At 35.5% G+C, this 20028-nt stretch overlaps 1 protein-coding gene across 1 annotated transcript; it reads right to left on the reverse strand.

Moving 5' to 3' along the window:
* Positions 1-14838: 14838 nt before the first annotated feature.
* LOC146949451 (uncharacterized) lies at positions 14839-17109 on the reverse strand. The gene is made up of 11 exons (XM_085745487.1): positions 17009-17109; positions 16631-16790; positions 16357-16428; positions 16159-16230; positions 15910-15981; positions 15736-15807; positions 15578-15649; positions 15412-15483; positions 15238-15309; positions 15066-15140; positions 14839-14976 (listed from the first exon to the last, which is right to left on the reverse strand). Exons 1-11 carry the CDS (start codon positions 17103-17105, stop codon positions 14901-14903), a joined length of 912 nt encoding a protein of 303 aa, XP_085601613.1. The 5' UTR covers positions 17106-17109; the 3' UTR covers positions 14839-14900.
* Positions 17110-20028: the final 2919 nt, after the last annotated feature.

Here is a 20028-nt window from a genome sequence, read left to right on the forward strand (position 1 = left end):
GCAGAACATTTGAAAATCGTTTTGCAAGTGCTGAAAGAGAAGAAGTTGTATGCTAAATTGTCTAAGTGTGAATTCTGGTTGAACGAGGTAAGCTTTCTGGGCCATGTTATTTATGGTAGTGGTATTGCAGTCGATCCATCTAAAGTTGAAGCAGTATCACAATGGGAGACTCCTAAGTCAGTTACAGAGATTAGAAGCTTTTTGGGTTTGGCAGGATACTATCGAAGATTTATAGAAGGATTTTCTAAGTTGGCACTTCCGTTAACACAGTTGACGTGTAAAGGTAAAACCTTTGTGTGGGATGTTCATTGTGAGAATAGTTTTAATGAATTGAAGAAGCGTTTGACGACGGCTCTAGTTTTGATTTTGCCAAAACCTGATGAACCTTTTGCGGTGTATTGTGATGCGTCCAAATTGGGCTTAGGCGGTGTGCTTATGCAAAATGGTAAAGTTGTTGCTTATGCATCAAGACAGTTGAGAACTCATGATTGAAACTATCCTACTCATGACCTTGAATTAGCTGCAGTCGTATTTGTCCGTAAGATTTGGAGACACTACTTGTATGGTTCGAGATTCGAGGTGTTTAGTGATCACAAGAGCTTGAAGTATTTGTTTGATCAGAAAGAATTGAATATGCGACAGCGACGGTGGCTCGAATTGTTGAAGGATTATGACTTTAGTTTGAATTACCATCCGGGTAAAGCTAATGTTGTTGCGGATGCCTTAAGTAGGAAGAGTTTACATATGTCTGCTATGATGGTGAAGGAATTTGAATTACTTGAACAGTTTAGAGATATGAGCTTAGTTTGTGAAATGTCGTCTCGGATCGTTAAGTTAGGAATGCCGAAAATTGATAACGATTTCTTGAAAAGTATTAGAGATGCACAGAAGGTTGATGTTAAGTTTGTGGACTTGTTGGTTGCTAGTAATCAAACTGAAGATGGTGACTTTAAAGTCGATGATCAAGGTGTGTTGAGGTTCCGAGGTAGGATTTGTATTCCAGACAATGATGAGATAAAAAGGATGATTCTGGAAGAGAGTCATAGGAGTAGCTTGAGCATTCATCCGGGAGCTACAAAGATGTATCATGATTTAAAGAAGCTGTTTTGGTGGTTAGGATTGAAACGTGATGTGGCACAGTTTGTGTACTCTTGTTTGATTTGTCAGAATTCGAAGGTAGAGCATCAGAAACCTGCTGGGTTGATGACACCGTTAGATGTACCAGAATGGAAATGGGATAGTATATCCATGGATTTTGTGACGAGTTTGCCAAATACTCCTAAAGGGAATGACGCAATTTGGGTGATTGTTGACAGATTGACGAAGTCGGCACATTTCCTTCCGATTAATATTAGTTTTCCTGTGGCTCAGTTGGCAGATATTTATATTCGAGACATTGTGAAGCTGCATGGTGTTCCTTCGAGCATTGTGTCGGATAGAGACCCACGATTTACTTCTAGATTTTGGAAGAGTTTGCAAGAGGCCTTAGGCTCTAAGTTGAGATTGAGTTCGGCTTATCATCCTCAGACAGATGGTCAGTCGGAAAGAACAATTCAGTCACTCGAAGACTTGTTGAGAGTTTGCGTACTTGAGCAAGGTGGGACTTGGGATAGTCATCTCCCGTTAATAGTGTTCACATATAATAACAGCTATCATTCAAGTATTGGGATGGCACCTTTCGAGGCTTTGTATGGTCGGAAGTGTAGGACTCCGTTGTGTTGGTTTGAAACAGGTGAAAGTGTAGTTTTAGGACCAGAAATTGTTCAGCAGACTACTGAGAAAGTGAAAATGATTCAAGAAAAGATGAAAGCGTCGCAGAGTCGACAAAAGAGTTACCATGATAAGCGTAGGAAAGACATTGAGTTTCAAGAAGGGGACCACGTGTTCTTGAGAGTTACTCCGATGACCGGTGTTGGTCGTGCATTGAAGTCTAAGAAGTTGACTCCGAAGTTTATTGGTCCTTATCAGATATCTGAGAGAATTGGCACGGTGGCTTATAGAGTTGGCTTACCACCGCATTTATCAAATTTGCATGATGTGTTTCATGTGTCGCAGCTGAGGAAGTATGTTCCAGACCCGTCCCATGTGATTCAGAGTGATGACGTGCAAGTTAGAGACAACCTTACGGTGGAGACTTTACCTTTGAGGATTGATGATCGCAAAATGAAGACGTTGAGAGGCAAAGAAATACCTCTAGTGAGAGTTGTTTGGAGCGGCACTACTGGTGAAAGCTTGACGTGGGAGCTGGAGAGTAAGATGATGGAGTCTTACCCAGAGTTGTTTGCTTGAGGTAAATTTTCGAGGACGAAAATTTTATAAGTTGGGGAGAGTTGTAACGCCCGTCTTAATTATTTACTTAATTTAATGAGGATTTATATATTTATTTATATATATATGATTTAAGAATTTAAATATGTTTGCATGATTTATAGATAAATTATGTGATTTTCTAGAATGACGTGAAGTATATTGATGTTGTGAAGTTGTTATGTTGGTGTGACTTATTTTATTATTAAATAAAATAAGATATGAGAAATAAAATAAAAATATTAGAATTGGGCTGTGATGTGTAAAGAGTAAGTTTAGAGGTGAGAAGAGTAATACGAAAAGATAAATAGGGCAAACATAAGTTAGAAACGTTTTTACGTGAAACGCTTTTGGAGAAAAGGGAGAAAAGTCAGAAAAGAGGAGAACTAGAGGGAGAGCTGCGATTTCATCATAACCAGGTAAGGGTGAGACTAATTTTCAATATTATTAAGAGTATGATTCTATAGGATGAATTTAGCATGATCAGGTTAAGTTTTGGTGAGAATTGAGAATTAGGTTTAAGAACAATTTTGATGATTGAACCATGAACAGATGTTAGATTGATGCTAAATTAGTGTACAGAACTCAGATATACCATAAGATGATAATTAGATGTTGAATTGAGGTTAGAATTAGGAGATTAAGTGAAAAGTTGGAATTTTTAGGTTTCTGGCCGTACTGACATTCATCGCTCGCACCTGCGAGCAAGAACACTCGCAACTGCGAGCTAGAACCCAGAACTCGCAACTGCGAGCAATGCAACTCGCAACTGCGAGTGACCCGTAAGCTCGCAACTGCGAGCAGAATAACTCGCCACTGCGAGTAAAGACTTAGGAACCCAGAATGCACGCTTTGCTCGCCAGTGCGAGCAAAGTTACTCGCAACTGCGAGTTAGGCTGTTAGTTGCCCAAAATTGTCCCGATGCGATCCTTTCGCACGTGTAGTCTTGAGATGACCTTAGAAGTAAGTTGGAGAGCTGTTTAGGATGCTTTCATAAGCTCCAGAAGTCTGTTATGGTGACTGAAACCAGAAGTGTTGCTGCATGAATGCTATAATGATGTTTTATGATATTTATATTGATGTAATTAATTCTTTATGTGAATGTTAACACATTCAAGCGTTGTTAATTGTTGCATGTTGCTGCTGTTTTCTGTTGTCGACTGTTAGTGTCTTGAGGTTGCATGAGTCGGTCTATGTTGTTGGAATTTAAGAAGTCGTCCGTGATTATGAGTCGTATGAGTTGTACACGTCGTTGTCTAAGTTGTTGGAAGTTGAGTTCATTGCATACTCATTAAAGTTGGGGGCTTTAGGCCCGGCAGCCTTTGTGCTCACACGTTGAAGAGCTTATTATGCTCATTTTGTTGTTGAATGGTACCACATGCATTTGCATATCAAGAAGTTTCATGTTGTCTAAGTTGTTAAGTTGTTGTTGTGTTGTTAGAGTTGCATGGTCAAAGATGAGTTGTGTTGTCCAGTTGTTGTTGAGTTGATAGAGTTGCATGGTCAAAGATGAGTTGTGTCGTCAAGTTGAGTGTTAAGTTGATTATGATTTGCGATGAAAATTAGTAACGGTATTTGATGATTGTGTTTGTTATGAAAGGAAAAATATGCTAATTGTTAATTGATGATATGTTATTAATGTTTAAGTCGTTAAATGCATTTTATTGGATTATATGCTTAATGTATTGATTATGAAATCTCACCCCTTCTGCGTATATGTTGCCTCGACCGTGGGTAATGTGCAGGTAATAAAGATTAGCGTTCGTGAGTGGACTCCTCACTTGGTGTCTAGGTGCTCTGATACGTAACGGGATGGGGGCGTGCTTTTACTTCTATTCCTTACGTGTCTCTTTTATGAACTAATTTATGAGATTTTCCAATAAGGCCTGCGTGCCAAGACTTTAAAATGTTGAACCATTTTCCGCTGCAACAGTTTAAGATTTGTCATGATGTTGAATTTGAAGGATAATTACTATTATCCATTTTATGATTTAAATGAAGTATGTGACATTCCGTTGTGATCAAAATACTCTGATTTTAAATGAAATTTTTATGTTGGGAAAACGGGGTGTTACACCTTCTCCTTATGCTCATTTCTCTTTACCCCATCAAGAGCTTTGTTCAGATGCTCTTCTGTGATGATAGACTTTGATTTGTCCTTACTTCTTTTCTCGGGAATAGAAGCAGCCCTAATTCTCTTCTTCTCCTGTAAATCTGCTAACTTAAAAGCAGCAAATTCCTTAGCCATTCTGGCCTTGGCAGGAGTCAGCTCAACCATAGAGCTTTTTATATCAACAGGTGCCTTTTTCTTCTTCAGCTTGGGCTCAGCTTCCTCTTTTTCTACTTCATCCAAAGCTTCATCTAGTTTTTCCTTGTGATAAACTGTTTCAGCTTTCCCCCTCTTTCTTTTAACATCCTTCTTTTGCTTGCCCTTATCAGTAGTTGCTTCTGATGCAGTGGCACTCTTTACCTACTTCACTATAGCAGGAACAGCTTCCTCCTGAGTGCTTGCATCTTCTTCCAGGACATACTTAGCAACTGATTGAACTAGGAAATCAGAGTCACTTTCCTTAAAGATGGGAGGAAAGTCCCTGATTATCTCAGTTTCAGCAGTTGTCATCTCTAACCACTTCTCATCTTTAGGGGCTGTCTTGAATATGTGCATAGAATGCAATGTCTTGCTACTGATAGTCTTCTCTGCAGTAGATACTTCGAAGCAATTATCAGAAGCACTCCTTGTATTTCTCAAGAAATCCAGCACTCTTCCTTGATGAAAGATCTCAGACAATAATCTTCCATAAGGAACTTGCTTCCTTCCTCTGATAGTGCTTTCATTTATTGCCCAGCAGAGATGATCCATTACATATCTTGGGAAGTTTATCTTTTCCAGAATAGCCATGAAGTAAATTGCTAGCTTCTGTTGGTTGTTAGGTTGATCAGACCCTCCTGCTCTTTGAAAGAAGCAGTCGTTACTGAATTTCACCAACATCCTGTTGTGAATCTCCATTTCAGAAGGCTTGGCATTTTTCTTCCCACCCAGAAGAGTGTTGTAGTAACCTTGTAGCAGAACATCTTCCTTCTTGACTATTTCTTGGAATCTACCCTCTGCTTCCATTCTACAAGCTTTAGCTATAACGTCCTCAGTGATGGTTATAGGAATGCCCATCACTTCAGACCTTATTTCTAAGCTATCAAATGATGTAGGATTCATATCCATGATCATTTTCCCTTTCTTTGACCCAGCTTGTTTGCTCACGACTTTTGCAGGCTTTTCATTGTACACTTCAGCTCTTAACCAAAAGTCCTTGACCAAGTTCACATACGTTGGCCCATTTAGCATCTTGAAATACTCAGACAACTTATGAGTTTCTATCAATCCTTCCATTTCCACTTCGTACTTCTTGAGTGAAGCAAAGTCCACCGGTGACTCTACTTGAACTATTAAGGATTTCCATGGAATATCCATAGTCTTTTCTTTGTAGACTGACCCAGATTCTGGTGCGCTTTGCATGTTTGATGTAGATTCTGAAACTTTTGAGCTTGATGATGCCATTTTGATGATTGATGAAGATTTGAAGAAGATGAAGATTTTAGGGTTCTAAGGTTGAGAGAATGCGCTTACTTCGCAAGAAGTTTGAGAGCAAATGTGTTTGTTGTGAGTGAAGAGTGTGTGAATTGACAAAGTGTTAAAAGTAAAACGATTGCAATTCAAAAGAGACAAACAAACATAACATTAATGACAAAATTGGGGGCGCGTGAAAAGTACTTTCAAAGCTAAAATCATCATTGCCCTTTTTAGTTATACACCAACACATAGAGGCCACGTAAGAAGTTTACAGAGTAACTACCAAGTTAGTGGGCCAGAAGTTACTTTTAAAAAGTAACTCCCAACGTTTCCACTAATTCAACTATTCAGAAGCAATAAATCCAGCTTCTGGACTTCAGATGCTGACGTCATCAGAAGCGAGTTTTCCTCAGAACCTCAATAAAGAGCTTCTGATGGACTACTGCTTCTGAACTAACTTCAGAACCTAAAATCCTATTCAGGAGCAAGCAAACATCTAATCAGACACGTAATGCATGTTCAAATTTTTCTTTATAAAATCAAATCTTTCAACAGTTAAAGGCTTAGTAAATATATCAGCCCATTGATTTTCAGTATCAATGAATTATATATCTAAAATTCCTTTTTGAACATAATCTCTGATAAAATGGTGTTTGATTTCAATGTGCTTAGCTCTTGAATGCAAAATTGGATTTTTAGACAAACAAATAGCAGCAGTATTATCACAATAAATGGGAATACTGTTAGCAGTTATCTGATAATCTTCCAACTGATGTTTCATCCAAAGTAGTTGTGTACAACAACTTGCAGCTGAAATGTATTCTGCTTCTGCTGTAGACATAGCAATAGTTGTTTGTCTTTTGCTAGCCCAGGATATAAGATTATCACCCAGAAATTGACAATTGCCACTGGTTGACTTTCTTTCAATCCTATCACCAGCATAATCAGCATCACAGAATCCAATTAGCTTATAATCTAAGGATTTCCTATAAAGGAGTCCAAGATTAGTTGTTCCTTTCAAATACCTGAAGATTCTCTTGACAGCAGTCATATGAGATTCTCTAGGATCTGATTGGAATCTTGCACACAAGCATACACTGAATAAAATATCTGGCCTAGATGCAGTGAGGTATAACAAAGAACCAATCATACCTCTATACAGCTTCTGATCCACTTTAGCTCCTTCATCTTCTTTGCTTAAGGTGCACGTAGGGTGCATTGGAGTGTTCATCACTTTACAATCTTCAAGTTTGAACTTCTTCAGAAGCTCCTTTGTGTACTTTGATTGATGAACATAGACTCCATCTTTGCATTGATTGATTTGAATGCCAAGGAAGAACTTCAGCTCTCCCATCTTGCTCATTTCAAATTCATCCTGCATTAACTCAGAAAATTCCTTGCAAAGAGATGCATTAGTAGAACCAAATATTATATCATCAACATATATTTGCACAACAAGAATATCTTTCCCAAGGGTCCTTCTGAAGAGTGTAGTATCAACCTGTCCTCTTTTAAAATCATTCTTGATTAAGAAATTACTTAGTCTATCATACCAAGCTCTGGGAGCTTGTTTCAAGCCATATAGTGATTTCTTCAGTTTAAAAACATGGTCAGGATATTTAATATCCTCAAATCCAGGAGGTTGCTTGACATACACTTCTTCTTCTATGACACCATTTAGAAATGCACTCTTGACATCCATTTGATATAATATTATGCCATGATTAACTGCATAGGAAAGAAGTAACCTGATTGCTTCCAATCTTGCAACTGGAGCAAACGTTTCAGTGTAATCAATGCCTTCTTGTTGACTATACCCTTGTGCAACAAGCCTGGCTTTATTTCTTGTTACTTCACCTTGCTCATTCAGCTTGTTTCTGAATACCCATTTTGTTCCAATAATGTTCTTGTGCTGAGGTTTGGGTACCAGATCCCACACATCATTTCTTTGAAATTGATTCAACTCTTCTTGCATAGCTAGGATCCATCCATCATCTGAAAGTGCTTCATCAACTGTTGTAGGTTCAATCATTGAGATTAGTCCAATCATTGACTCCACTTGTCTGAAATGTGATCTTGTTCTTCTTGGACTATCTTTGTTTCCAATGATTAGCTCCTCAGGATGTGAAGACTTGTGTTTGAATGTGTTTCTGGGAGGATCTGCTTGATGTGAGCTATCTTGTGCTTCATCAGAAGCAGCTTCATCTTGTGCTTCTGATGTGGGTTCAGCTTCTGGACTATCTTCAGACTCAGCTATCTGATCAGGTTCTGGAGTAGCTTCAGGAACCTGTATCTCTGCAAAACTTTCACCTTGCTTTGAAGTTTTATCTTCAAGCTCCTTGTCATCAAATTTAACGTGCATAGATTCTTCAACACAGAGTGTTTCTGAATTATACACTCTGTATGCCTTTGACCTTTCAGAGTAACCTAAAAAGATTCCTCTTTGGGCCTTGGCATCAAATTTCTTTAGGTAGAGCTTGTTGTTCAGAATGTAACATGTACATCCAAATTGATGAAAGTAAGAGATATTGGGTTTTCTTCCTTTAAAGAGTTCATATGCTGTTTTCTCCAAAATAGGTCTGATATAGATCCTGTTTTGAACATAGCATGCTGTATTCACTGCTTCTGCCCAAAAATGTTTTGGTAAATTGTTTTCATGAATCATGGTTCTGGCCATTTCTTGTAAAGTTCTATTCTTTCTCTCTACAACCCCATTTTGTTGTGGTGTTCTAGGAGAAGAGAATTCATGGAAAATTCCATGTTTTTCACAAAAAGCTTCAAATGGCTCATTTTCAAATTCTCCACCATGATCACTTCTGACTTTCAAAATTTTTGATTCTTTTTCAGATTGAATTTGAGTGCAGAAGCTACTGAATACATCACACGCAACATCTTTACTCTTTATGAATTTCACCCAAGTCCATCTGCTGTAATCATCAACAATGACTAATCCATATTTACTTCCATATAAGGATGCAGTACTCACTGGTCCAAATAAATCAATATGGAGTAATTCTAAAGGTCTTGAGGTTGAAACAATGTCTTTGGTTTTAAAAGATGATTTCACAATTTTGCCTCTCTGACATGCACCACAGAGTGCATCTGAATGATAGTCAATGTCTGGTAGCCCTTTCACAAGTTGTAACTTACTAAGCTTAGAGATTAACCTCCAGTTAGCATGTCCCAACCTTCTGTGCCACATCCATTTCTTATCATTCACTGATAGTAGGCACATCACCTTCTGATCAGCCAGTTCAGAAAAATTGATTTTATAGACATTGTCAACTCTCTTTCCCTTGAACACAATGGATTTGTCTTCCTTGTTGATTACTGTACAGTTGGGTTTTTCAAAAAGCACATCATAACCATTATCACAAAATTGACTAATGCTCAAAAGGTTATGTTCAAGACCATCTACCAACCATACATTATTAATTGAGGTAGAGGAATTACCAATAGTTCCTGTACCTATGATCTTGCCTGACTGGTTGCCTCCAAATTTCACATTTCCTCCCTCTTTCATTGTTAGGCTGAGGAACATGGACTTGTCTCCTGTCATGTGTCTTGAGCAACCGCTGTCTAGGTACCATGATCTTTGCTTTGGCACTGCTCTTAGACATACCTGCATCATTGACATTTTTAGATTTAGGTACCCATTGTTCTATGAGTCCTGGAAGGTTAGTACTTAAGGCTTTACTCTTCACTTCTTGTACCTTGTGCTGTGAGTTGGGTTGCTTCTGATTAACCATCACCTTAGGTTTTGGTATTTCAGAAGCAGTAATTGTCTTCTTCTGAAACTTAGACTTCAGAGCCCCAGATTTTGGTTTTACCAGACTCTGAGGAATAGGTTCTGATCTTTTCAGGATCCTAACCTTTGAAGTCTTGGAATCAGATTTGATCATAACCTTTGACTTAGAGTTCTTTGGCTTTGAAGTAATCTTAGCCTTAGAACTAGAAGCTTCAGGTTCTGATTGAACAACAGTTTCCAACTCAGCCCCTTCTGGTACAAAGAAGGTTTTCAGTCCTTCCTTGATGCATTCACAACAAGATTTTAGATTGGTTTTCTCAAGTTTCACTTCTGGAAAACCAATTCCTCTGCCATTGTTCTTGTAAATGCTATAAATCATAGAAGCTACTCTGCTTCTGTCAATGCCAGATATAATAAAATCTTCAAGAGCAATTTCATGGTTACTTAAAGGTTTTTCATTACACTTTTCTTGTAGCTTCTGACATAAGAACCTGAGCTGATCTTCGTATGTTTTACACATGAAGTCAAAGCCCCTAAGTCCTTGTTCAGAAGCTTGCAGATCCAATAGAGTTGATTTTTGCTATTGTACCAAATCAGCATATTTTTCTTTTAAATCCTTCAACTCATTGGTTCTTACTTCAAAATGTGTAAGAAGTTCTTTAAGTGACTCAACAAGTTCATCTCTGGGAATTTTGGAATATACCTCGTTTTCATCTTCTGAGTCTGAATCTGATCCAGCTTCTGAAGTTGCTGTTGCTACCAACCCAACAGCTACCTTTGCATCTTCATCAGCTTCCTCTTTATCAGATCCAGATTCACTACCCAAATCATCCCAGGTTGCCATTAAACTCTGCTTAATCTGCTTCTTGAATTTGCTTGGTTTGAATGTAGACCTCTTTGACTTGTCCTTTGACTTTTCTCTTTGAAGATCAGGGCATTCAGCAATGAAGTGTCCAGGCTTCTTACAGTTGAAGCATCCCTTCTGATCTTCTTTCTTTGAGCTTCTGGAGTTACCTCTTCTGGAGAGAAACTTTCTGTTCTTCTTGGCCAGATATTGAAGTCTGTTTGAGAGCATGGCCATTTCAGCAGCATCTGGTTCAGAATCTGAACTTGACTGTTCTTCCTCTTCAGATTCAACCACTTTGAGAGCTTTTGATGACTTGCCTTTGGATGGAAGAGCTATTGATTTACTCTTCTTAGTAGACTCATGTTCATTAAGACTTAACTCATGAACTTTGAGAGAACTAACAAGATCTTCGACACTTAAAGTGTTTAAATCTTTAGCTTCCTCAATGGCAGTCACTTTTGGTCTCCATCTGGCAGGTAAGCTTCTGAGTATCTTGCTTACATGATCAGAAGCAACATAGCTCTTCTTTAGAATCTGTAGCCCAGAAACTAAGGTTTGAAACCTTGAGTACATCTCCTCAATAGTTTCATCATCCTTCATCTTGAATAACTCATACTGATGTACGAGCAGGAGAGCCTTTGCTTCTTTGACCTTCTTGCTCCCTTCATAATTTGAATAGAGAGAAGCAAACATAGCTTTAGCAGTGGATTTGTCACTCATCTTCATGTATTCTGCTTTGGGTATGGCAGTGACAAGGGCTCCTCTGATAATATGATGCTTCTTGTAAAGTTTCCTCAGTTCTGGAGTATGTTTCTTTCTATCCACAGCAGCTCCTTCTTCATCAAGGACTAAATCACCAACACCATCTTCCAGAATATCCCATAATTCTTCATCTAGGCTCATGATGTAACTGTAAAAGTTGGTCTTCCACCAAGAGAACTCTTCAGCATCTCCATTGAATTTTGGAATCTTTCCAACACTGGATTTCTTACTGTCACTATAATCATGTGAGACATGTTTATAGCTAGTATCACCAGAACCAGTAGGAGGAGGAGTAGACATGTTTTTCTCAGATCTTTGACTGTTGCACGGTTAAGTGTTACACAACAGACCAAGGCTCTAGATACCAATTGAAGGTGAGAAAAACACAAGAAGGGGGGGGGGGGGTTGAATTGTGTTTTGAAAAATTCTTCGTTTCTCCTAAAAACTGAACACACTGATCAGAAGCTAAGTGAGACAGCTTCTGAAGTGATAATCAGAATCTAAATGTAGCGGAATAAAACAGAGAGAGAGAAGAAGAACGACACAAAGCAATTATACTGGTTCCTTCCACAATCCGGAAGTAGTCCAGTCCCCCTTGCACTTCCAAGGAGATTTCACTATGAGTAATATCTGATTACAAATGCTCAAGCACACAAGCAAGAGACTTCCTTTGCTCAAGCACACAAGCTAGAGACTTCCTTTGCTCAAGAACACAATCAAGAGACTTCCTGCTCAAGCACAACTGCAAGAGACTTCCTAACTAAACAAAATTACACAGAAAATTGTTTAAGGTTGAACACTTGATATACAATCAGAGGTGCTCTCAATACAAATCAGATACAGACTCAATGGACTTAAGAATTTCTAAGATATGACTTTTAGACACAGAAATTCTAAGTGAATGCAGAACAATTTCAGCAGAGATTTGGCACTTGTAAAAATGTTATGAGTCTTTCGTTTATCGTTCTTGCATTACCAAATTTCTAGGTCTTCACTCCTTTATATAGAGGTGTGAAAGAGACGTTGTGAAATTGCCAGCACACCAAAGAGTCGTTGTTGAAGCTTGATCTTTCACCAATGATCTTTTGCCTGATTTGGTTGTTGTCCTATGAAGAACCAATTTGAAATCCATTCCTTATCCAAAGGAACATATATGCAGGCGAGACCGTATTCTGGAGCTGTTTTCTTGTCTTGAAGCGTGGACACAAAACAGAGTAGTGGAGAACGTGGCTGTACAATTCGTACAATAGTACAATGTCAACGCTTTCGTCCAAATTGCAAGCACATGCCTTCAAACACCTTTGAAATGGCCGTTGCAATGTTCCACTGATTTTCTGCTGTGTTTTCGAGACCAATAGACAGCTTTTGCAATGTAGATCCTTCAATCTTTGAATGTTTTGCAAATCCAGTTGATCTTCAGCTTCTGGTGAAATGACTTCTGATGAGGCAGCTTCTGATGATGCAGCTTCTGATGAAGCAGCTTCTGCAGCTTCTGATGGTGCAGCTTCTTCAGCTTCTGATAATGTGGCTTCTGGACCTCTTGTCTTCAGAAGTACTATTCTTCAGGAGCAGCTTTACTTCAGGAGCGGTATTTCTTCAGGAGCAGCTTGACTACAGGAGCGCTTTGCCTTCAGAATCATCTAAGCTTCATTTCCTTTTGCTCTTTATTTGCTCATTCAGAACCAACCAATGATGTAACTTTTTAACTGTGGTCCTGTACACTTGAACAAATATTAGCTAGTCCAATTTACAATTTTTAATACCTTGTTATCATCAAAACTCTTTAAGGTTCATTGTTAAACACATTTTGTTCCAACAAAAACAAGTTCCTGTGACATATTAGAGAAGGTGGTGTCTCAGGAAGGCTCTTCATTTTACAAACAAATGCACACAAATACAAGGTTTCTTACACTTTTTCATCTTTACATATCTGACTCCCATGACTGATGCTGAAGTTATTGTATGAAAGATCTCTATATACATTATAAAATTTGATTCAGAATATGCATGGATTTGAAACAACAACGAGCAAAAAGTGAATTATTCTTCCCTGTAGTATTGATGAACAAATAAAAGGTAGACAAGAGATTCTAATCCCTTCACATTGGGTAAATCGTTCCTGATTTCTAAGAATGATAAAATACACCTAAACTGAGTTAAGGAATTTTAGTTTTAGATTCCTCATAAAAGAGATAAAAGGAGGTAGATTGATTTGTTGATAATATAGGGAATTGATTTTAGTTAGAAAGTCAAAAACCTAACCTAACATTGAAGCTTTAATTTGGTGATAATTAATCATTGAAGCAAAGTTGGTGCTTAATGGTCATACACTTAATGCACAAAAAACCCAAAAAGAACTATACGGCTTTTTTTTCCTAAAAACAAAGCTAAAACAACAGTTCTTAAATAAAAATGCGGTTGCAAAAGAAGGGAAGCAAATTAAAAGAAACGACAGATTTTCTTTTCATATAAATGAAGTCCATTGTCCAACCCAATGAATCATACAAGTAGTACTAGAAAGATAACTCACATGTCGACATTCTTTCCCCAAGAAGGCACTTGTCCAGTGAGATGGTTTCCAGTTAAAAATCTACCATAAAATAATATCAACATATTAATATACAATGCTTCATCTTTATTGGTCAAAATCCACATGGATCTCACCAAATTATGTGGATCCGAAATAAATCCGGTGGATCCCATATGATTTTTTTATTTTGTTTTACTGAAGTCTCTATATGAATTTTGATTAATAAATAAGAGCGTGGTGAAAAATAGCGGTTAAAAATGTGTTGCTAGCATTATTCTTATCAAAAATATTCCAAGCACTCAAAGTATTGCGACTATAATTAATCAAATTCAAACACGACTCAGTCCTATACTATTGTTAAGAGTCCCAAATTGGATTATATGTGACCTGAAAATATTTTTATTAGTGATGATAGTCCTCACCTTACAAGTCTGTTTTGTAAGGTTACGTTAGACCCGTCCAAAATTTTAAGATGTTATCTGAGACTACCCAAGATCCATTACGCCATGTGCTAAGTGACTGTAAAGGTCATTCGGGTCACACTTCATATGTCTAATTTTGACGGTAAGGGTGTGTATTAAGAGTCTCACATTAAATGAGATATGTCATGAACATATGTTCATAAGTGAGGGTAGTTCTCACCTTACAAGCCGTCTTTTTAAGGTTCAGTTACGCCCAACCCAATTTCTAAGAACTGTAACAATCAAAACTTGGTCTGGACTACTTAAGCTCCATTAGGTTGACATTTATTCATGTATTTATGTTGAGTTTAATCCTCATGAATCTAAATAGGATTATTTAGCTATCCTACAATAGAATGAAAGTTGAAACTAGAGTTGAAGGTGTAAAGAAGCAGATAGATATGTGATTAAAAACATAAGCCAAAAGAGTTGCGCTAAGAAACCGATGAATTTTCGTACATGTATTCCAGTCTGTTTTTGGTAGCATAGGTACTAGGAATTGTTCCACTTAAGTTGTTAAAGCTGAGGTCTCTGAAAAAGAAATCATATTGAAAATGAGTAAAAAAAACTGCAAAGAATATTTGTTTGTCATCAAAAAACATCCATGTCACATAAAAGAAACTTGACAAAAGAAACTTTAATTGTTAGTTAGAGTCAAACAAAATATAACAAGTATGCAATTACAAGTGTTTTAATGTTGTCATATTCCCTAGATATTTAGGTAGTGTTCCGTTGATATTGCAATTCCTTAGGATCCTGTGAAACAACAATATATTATTAGTGCTTCTTTTCTTGCTGCTTTTTTTCTTTTTAAATATCTGAAAGAAACAGATGAATCAACTCACAGAGTTTCTAACAATGTCATATTATTAAGTTGTGGCAAAGGTGCATGTTCAAATCCCTTCAAATCACTAATTATCCTGAATATCACATTTGAATCAAAGGTAAGTAAACATAATTAGTATGAAAGTTAAATTTCAACCCTTTTTTATCAGTATAATATAATATCATACATACAAGTCAGTTAAGTTTCTCAAAAGTGAAATTCCAGAAGGAATCGGCCCGCTTAATCCGCTTCCTTGAATCATTCTGTCAAGATTAAAGTAAGCATTGGTAATTATTTTAAAAAGTCAAGCAATACAAAAACCAATAAATTTGATGAAAATAAAAATGAAAAAGGATAGTGCATACAGTTTTTTGATACTTGTCCAGTTCTGGATATAATCAGGTATCTTTCCAGAGAATTGGTTGTCCTCAATTCGGCTGCATTGAGATAGGGCATAAGATAATGAAGCATCATAATAACTATTTTAGAATTTATTGATCAGTATACATCTCCATAAAAATTGAAGCTTACAAATCTTGCAATGTAGTGAGCTTTGCCAACGTCGCAGGTAGTTCTCCGGTAAAATTGTTAGAGGAAAGTCGCCTATATATAATTGAAAAACATAACAGTAAATTATGATTCTATGCCACAGATTATATTAATTAAAGAAAATATAATGAAGTGCTTACAGAATTTGAATTTGATTTAGATTCCCAAGCTCAGGAGGAAGATTTCCAGACATTTGATTGATCCATAACTCCCTATCCATTTCAAGTTAAAGTTAAGTTCTATTTAATCTCTTTTTAGAACAACAAATAAGGATATATTTTTTTCTCTGCTAAGGAGGGAATTAAGAAACTCACAACTGTTGTAGAGTAGATATATTTGCAATCTCCAATGGTATTGAACCCGTTAACCGATTTCCGACAAGAGAACTACGATGATTAAGAAACATGTTGTCATTAGCTTATTAACAAGGAAATTAATGCAAAGAAAAATAAGAGACAAAATAGAACATTATGGCGGCATTTGATCCATGTAGCCGACCCCACTTAGTGGGATAAGGCTTGGTTGTTGTTGTTGTTGTTGTAAAAATAAGAGACAAAACATACATTTTATTAATATTCATCATGGAGCCCCATTCTTTAGGAATTGTACCATTCAAGTAATTGCGAGCAAGGTCACTGTAATAGAGGGAGAGAAAACATTTGTCAAGTGAAATAATATATAGAGATATGTAATTGAAAATACAAAACAATTTCAATAGTATTTTTAATTTGGATGCGAGGGAAAGTTTGGGAATTACATACATAGTTTGAAGGTAACGCAGCCTGGTTAGTTCCGGTGGGAGATTTCCAGTGAGATTTTGCAATCTCAAAATTCTGTACGTTCATTTTTCCATAAAAAAGTTAAACATAAACATTAAGCAAAATAAAGTAATAAATTATAATGTATTTCTTATCGGATAGATTTATGAAAAAATTGCAACAATGTAAATACTCGAGTACCACAGTTTAAAATAAAAATTAAATTGATTGGAAGGGCTAACAGAAAAAGGTGAGTTTCTACGGAAAATAGACTTACATTGAAACAACTCTGCAGAAGTTGTCACCAGCAACAAAGCAGTTACAGGTGACATTATTATGTTCATTTGTAACCCAGTTAGGTTTGTTGCTGCATGGATCGATGTCGAAGTTCCAATCTTTCTTACCAAGCGATTTATCTATATCTTCAAGAGCTTTCTCTAAATATACAATTGAGAGCTATCAGCTAAGTACTAAAAAATCTTTAAACTACACATACAACTACAAGTCATCAATTATATATACAGCAAATTATGAGGAAAAAATACATGATATTTAAACGAACATGGAACCTTAGATAAATAGAAAATTGGAAAAGAAAGATCAAAGAAATTTCTTAGTTAAATGGGAGCTATATAGAAATAGATATATATCATACTTTCGTCGGGATGAATAGTATTAGCTCCAAAAGCTGTAAGAGATATGAACCAAATGGCAATGAGTGACAGGAAGAGAAGCTGAGAAGAAGTGTTCATCTTAAAATTATTAACAAGGAAAAGAGAAGTTTAGATATATCAATAATTTGAAGGAAGAGAATCTAATATATATTGTGTATGTTGAATTTCAGAAGCAAGAACAAGTCTAAAATGCAAGTAAACGCGTGTATCATTCTAAATAAACAATTTAGCCTCTGTGTGGATAAACTGCTTACTTAAGCACTTATAACATAAGCACTATCATGTAAGTAATTATGTATAAGCTTTTTCTATAATAAAGTAAACAAAATTCATATAAGCATTGCACCAAAAAAAAAATAAATTCATATAAGCATTTATAACATAAGCACTATCATGTAAGTAATTATGTATAAGCTATTTTTATAATAAAGTAAAGAAAATTCATATAACCTATCTTAGAGAGCTTAAAGCAACCATAAGATGTGTTTATATACTCTCCTAAACTGATTAAAAATTGTTTATATAAGTTGTACCAAAAAAAAAAATTTGTTTATACAAGTAAATAAGATCAAATAAGTGAATCAGGTAAATTTAAGGATAATATTTTAAATTTGATTGATTTCAGAGAGTAATGAGAGCAGCAACAGTTTAATCAAGTAAATTGATGGATGACAAGCCACAAACAAAAGAAATTAAAGTAAAGCATATATATAGGTGAATGATACTTAATTCACATTTATGATTTGTACGGTGATGAGACATTTATTAAAAGAGCAAAATAACATAGAAAGATTGAGGGCGACATTGTTCCTCTCCACCGACACCGACAGAAAAGAGCACTGATGTGGTTGCCTGGCGTGACCAAGGGTGGCCGCATTTTTATGTTTTTATTTGATCACGTTAAAAAGAGAGTTTACATTTTTATGTTTTTATAGTGTAATATATTTTTGCTACAATTTTTTAACAAAGAAAATTTTAATTGAAGTTTCAAATTAATAATCTGTTTGAATAGTTTATCTTAAAATGTAATTCTAAGTATTTCTTCATTTTGTTATATTTTTTTTTTTGGATACTAAAATTTTGAATAAATCTCCAAAAAAAAGCTATTTCAAATAGCTTTTCATAAAATCATTTTTGAAAGATGTCACTTTGAAAAAATATGTGATTTTTAATATGTAAAATCTTTAACAATTAATATTTAAGCTAGTGAATGTCAAAATCATATTTTTAACTTACGTTAAATGAGTTTGAAATAACTTCTTTTATTTTTGAGTAAATTTCTAAAAAAATCCATTTTTAAAAGTACAAAGAATTTTTATTTTTTTTAAATCTAAAACAAACGGGCCCTTAATTATATCGGTCCATGTAAATATGACCTATTTAGATTTTGGTCCTTGGAAAAAAAATTAAAAAAATCCTTGCAAAATATTTTATTTTTTAAAAAGGTTTATGGACTCATTTAAAATGTTAGGTGCTAGTTTGACGCAGACGTGGCCGTTGTTGATTATGCAACTTTGGCCACGTGACATTGATATGTCAATTACTATATGTTAAATATTTAATTTTGTAGACCGGTGAATTTCGGGTGTCAATCCATTAATTGGTTTTGAACCTTCAATCTTTGGACTTCTCGATTTTTTTTTTTTTGGGAAGGGAAAAATGGATTAAAACCCTTTTTTTTGGATCCGGGGGTCGGTTACGATTGGGAAAGGTGTTAGACACCCGCATCGTCCACGGTACTCCGTGGTAACCTCTTACCTACTTTATTGTGCTAAATTAATTCGTTTATATGAAAACTTTTTCTTAAGTGTAAGTGAAAGAATGGAGGGAGAAGAAGTATGTTTTTGTTGTTTTTTATTTGATTGGTTTGGAAGGATAAATCCTTTGCCTACATACCCTTAAAGAAAAGGGATCAAAACCCAATGTAGTTCGCTCTCAAAATATTTTTGGTGGGTTAGGTTGATTTTAATTTGTTTTTGAAAATGGTTTTAAGAAGGATTGCGAGACCTCAAGGTATAGAAGAGTAAAATGGGAGTGAGGTTGTTTCATTTTATTTATGAAATTTAGTCTAAGTTCGATTAAGATTCATTAGGAATTTGATTAAGAAAATAAAGGAAAAAACATCTTGGATTTGGATCCAAGGTTTATTAAGAAAATATTTTTTGACTTTTTGCTTATTTGACTTGAGATAAAAAGATTTTTCTAAGATAACGGTAAACTAGCGTAGCGGCGTAAAAAAAATAAGCGTAAAGCGGTAAATAAAGTGATAGTGTCGGTGCTTGTGTCGGTGTGTGCATTTACTACATTATTACATACCCTTCCTAGATACATTCTAAGAGAAATAAAAAGCACAAAAGAAAATTACATCACTTCCCTAATTATACACACTAAATATCATGGGATTTGAATAAATTGCAAGAATAAAGAAATGCATGCGATCATACTAGAATTAAAGCAAACAAGATAATAAAAATGTGAATTAAAGCAAACAAGATAATAAAAAGCGGATTAAAGCAAACAAGATAATAAAGAGCTTAAAGGTATCACAAACTAGGATGACTTATCAAATGAAAAGCTTGATGATGAAGTATTAAAGAAATGCATGAAGTAGAAATTGAAATTTTAAAGCAAAATTAACAAAAGATATTGTGGAGTAAAACATTTAAAATGCATGAAATAAAGCTTTTTTTTGTTTTTTTAAAACATTAAGGCAAAAAAAAAACATAGAGATTAAAGTATTATAAAATGCTTGGAAGAAAGCTATAAAATGAGTTTAAAATGCATGAGTTAAAAAACAAACTATTAATTAAACAATAAGCAATGCAAGCTAATCGAAACTTTTAAAATGTAGATAACCAAATTTAAAGCACCAAGTAGACTTAACAAAATGTATGATAATGAAGTATTATGAAAAAATGCAGGAAATGAAATTTTAAGATATTGAACCTAAAAAATGCATATTACAAAGATTAAAGCATTCAATAAATGTATGAAGCTTAAA

This window comes from Medicago sativa, chromosome 2 (assembly GCF_051527215.1).
Source record: "Medicago sativa cultivar Bolivia chromosome 2, Bolivia_mono, whole genome shotgun sequence".
NCBI classification, from domain to species: domain Eukaryota; kingdom Viridiplantae; phylum Streptophyta; class Magnoliopsida; order Fabales; family Fabaceae; genus Medicago; species Medicago sativa.

What these genes read in the sequence shown, in the direction of transcription:
- LOC146949451 (XM_085745487.1), bottom strand. Translation starts at nt 17,105, where the DNA reads ATGAACACTTCTTCTCAGCTTCTCTTCCTGTCACTCATTGCCATTTGG. An exon ending in CTGCGTTACCTTCAAACTAT is followed by an intron (nt 16,231 to 16,356) that starts GTATGTAATTCC and finishes CCTCTATTACAG; the next exon opens with TGACCTTGCTCGCAATTACT. An exon ending in CTAAATCAAATTCAAATTCT is followed by an intron (nt 15,650 to 15,735) that starts GTAAGCACTTCA and finishes AATTATATATAG; the next exon opens with GCGACTTTCCTCTAACAATT.